We start from the raw sequence: 3360 nt of genomic DNA, 5'->3' as shown, positions 1-3360 counted from the left end.
AGGAGCAACCAAGAATTGCAAAAAAAGGTAAAGCTAAGGTAAAATTTGAAGTATATCAACCTCGCAAGACGACTTTACCTTCAACGAGCCTACATCAAAATTTCAGCAAAGCCTCTACACCAAGAGCCAAACCATCGACAATGCAATGGAAACCGAAACAAAAAGTCTATCAACCAAAGTTTCCATCACATCAAAGCATTAGGAAGAAGCCAAAGAATATCAACCAAGTATTGGTATCCAAAGAACACATCAAAGTCAAAGAACCAATTTGGATACATGAAACACAAGTTCAACATCAACAACAAAAGGTGATAGGGTGGGTAACATCAAACGAGTCAATCACTGCTCAGGGATACTTGGAAGGAAACATTAATATTTGGGCCAAAAAGCCTAAAGTAATAGCTTGGACCCACCCACCTCAACCAACGTGTTCTACACAGAACAAGATGCACTATAAACGCAAGACAAACAACTCAAATAGGAGAAAGAAAAACCACAAAAGGCAAAAGAAAAGACCTTCCATGCAAGAAATACAACAAGTTTGGATTCCAAAGTAAGACTTCAACGAAGCTACCCAACACAAACAGGTGAATCAACGGATGATTCCAGTTAAGCTACTCAAAGCACAAGGATTTCATGCTGGTAACACTCAAATATGGTTACCAAAAAGTGTAGCTCAATCTGGAACAACAAAGAGAAATCATGCAGCACAAGCTTCTATCCAAAGGCAAGCAATGACAATCAAAAGCCAACAGAAGCCAATTGCAACCAAGGCTGCTGCAATCTACAGATGGATACCTCATCATCAACTACAAAATTAGGGCTTTTACAATGGAAATCATCACATATGGATACCAAATCCTAGTGTTCATCAAGCCAAAGTAGAAGAGAAAATTCCAAAGATGGTCACACAAGGACCAAAAACAAGATGGGTTCCAAAATCGCTTGTGGAAACTCAATCATAGAGAACCCACCCATCTTGACAACCGCTTCTCATGCAAGATAAAGAAAAGGCCACATTTGCCCCTACGTCCAGATATGAAGGACTTGTTTCACAAAGCAGTGTGAACATACAACAAGCAAGTCAAGAGGAGCCAAAATATGCCAACCTACTTGACAAAATGGTGGCATCCAAAGATCAACACAATGGAAAAAGCCTAAATTTCCAAAACTTATGGAATTGGCTATCTGGCCTTGAATAGGTAAGTCCAAATCGCCATTAAAAATACATGGCATAAAATTTAGAGTCGGGTAGCTAAGCCACTAAATGAGCGAGGCATTAGTCCCAAAACTTCATGTAATATTCTCTGTGGTCTAAGCCTCTTAGTTATTCTAGGTAATACTCAAGCTGGAAGAGTTGAGCATAATTACATTGTGTCTCTCATGCTGGTATAGGTGAGCATAAGAGCCAAAGTCATTGTAGTATAGTGGTAAGTGAAGGAGGAAGTCCAAAAAACACTCATGCGCTCAACACAGTGAGGTATGAGTGGAGAAGTGTCTACATCGAAAACCCTTCTTGGAAACGTGGAAGCTATTGAGATGTCCTTTTATGTCACATGTGCTACTTTTGTTCCTTGAAACACCCATCAACTCCATCTCTTACACTACATGATTTTATTTGATAGCTTTCTCTCTAACCTTCTTAAATGCTCTTGAAGGTGGAAATCCTTGTCCATATATCTTATCGTCATGCAGAGGCGTCAGTTGATGGAGTGGAGAGCTATGAGGACTCACGAGTGATCATACGTGAGTACCATTTATACATCAGTGATGATCGCTCGCAGAGTGTGCACTTTGTGCAACATTGTTTTCAGCAGCATGATGGATTCCTTTGTGAGAACCACATCTCAATATCTTCTTGTTTTATTTGGTTGGATGGTGTAGTGTGCAATTCAAAAGCGCACGCCAGTTCTTTTGGTTTTACAGATGGCACCATAGTAGTGGCATACCTTGCATTTGTAGCTTCTTTGAGTCAGGGCATGGAAAGGGAGAGCAGGATGGTGCACGCGCTTGTGTAAATCATGCTCTTTGGCGATATCAGCTTTGACACGACAATGACCAATTTAGAGATGCTAGACAGTTTGTGGAGTGGTGCTCACATCACATGGCACATGATTCATCTTCAGGAAGTGGATGCTCAGTGAGGAGGTTCTTTTGGTGTGTGGATAGCCATGATATTGATCTCACTAGCTAGGATTGTGATAGAGTAGCAGGTATGCTCCAATTACACAGCATTTGGAGCACCGTAGCTAGGGATCCCACTATCTTTACTAGGCACCACTCATGCTTTTGCGATGCCTGCGTACATGGTGAGTGGGCAGATTGCACAATGAGAGAGTGGGTTGACAGGTGGTTACTACAACCTCTTTCACCATCATAGAGTATGACCACATCGAGTATATCCATTGATAACCAGGCCACACAGTTCTTAGATGATGCTAATACTCTCACAGACTACTTGGTAGAGGGAGATGATTTTGCAGTTATTGCTGAAGAGGGAAATGCAGAGGGAGTTAACTACTATATTCTTAGGTGCACCAAGGCAAAGTATGTGCTTCAAGAATCCATTGTGGATGCTTATGGTGAGGCATATGATTCTCATAGTATGGTTGTTTCAGGGCACTATTTTCAGCAGTCCATGGATGTGGGCACTACATTCATTTTATACAGTATGAGTGGCCAAAGGTGTCCATACACTACTCCCATCTTGTCCTTGCTGTGAAACTAAGGCTAGAGAGGATTTTCAGCAAGAAGAAAGGGAGCACCCCTTACTGGCGTTTGGGTCTAGATGAGCACGAGAGCATCATGGAGACAGTCCGTAGCAGAGCAGAAGTTGTAGACCTTGCAGATGATATTGGAGTTGCTTCTGTAGATGATAGTTATGATGATTAGTGTTAACAATGACCCCTACATTCGTGTTATTTACCATTTTGGCCCTTTCCGTCATTTATATTCTTGTATACTCTGCTTCATTGATGTTCTATATTATGGTGTTGTACTTTCCCTTGTTCATTTGATGTTCATTTTGGAAATTACCATTTATAGGTTGTTATTTTGGTTTACCATTGATCTAATTTTATTAAAGATTTATGGTCTTACGTTGCCGTCTTGACTATCATTAGCAGGACGAATGCCAATTCATTGTAAGACGTCAATTACATGATCGAAATGCATTGCAATCAAGGATTTTGGTGCTTTCCTTTCCCTTGCAAATTTTCATGGCCATCTACTTCCGTCTCATTGGGCTAGGATGGCACAATCGCTAATTTTTTTGTTTTGGCCTCGCTAAGGACCCAATGGTAAAAAAGTGGCGATTGTGCCACTATAGACCGTTAAGACAAATTTTGATGGCCATGACAC

At 41.0% G+C, this 3360-nt stretch overlaps 1 protein-coding gene across 1 annotated transcript; it reads left to right on the top strand.

Moving 5' to 3' along the window:
- The first annotated feature begins 2383 nt into the window (after nucleotides 1-2383).
- On the top strand, nucleotides 2384-2892 carry LOC147418448 (uncharacterized). Its single transcript, XM_086506537.1, has 2 exons — nucleotides 2384-2547; nucleotides 2619-2892. The coding sequence occupies exons 1-2, from the start codon at nucleotides 2384-2386 to the stop codon at nucleotides 2890-2892; spliced, it is 438 nt and encodes a 145-aa protein (XP_086362663.1).
- Nucleotides 2893-3360: the final 468 nt, after the last annotated feature.

This window comes from Adiantum capillus-veneris, chromosome 30 (genome assembly GCF_014529385.1).
Source record: "Adiantum capillus-veneris isolate H3 chromosome 30, ASM1452938v2, whole genome shotgun sequence".
Classification (NCBI taxonomy): Eukaryota; Viridiplantae; Streptophyta; class Polypodiopsida; order Polypodiales; family Pteridaceae; genus Adiantum; species Adiantum capillus-veneris.
The sequence above is the reverse complement of the archived record's forward strand: the minus strand, read 5'-3'. Positions and strand labels throughout refer to the sequence as shown.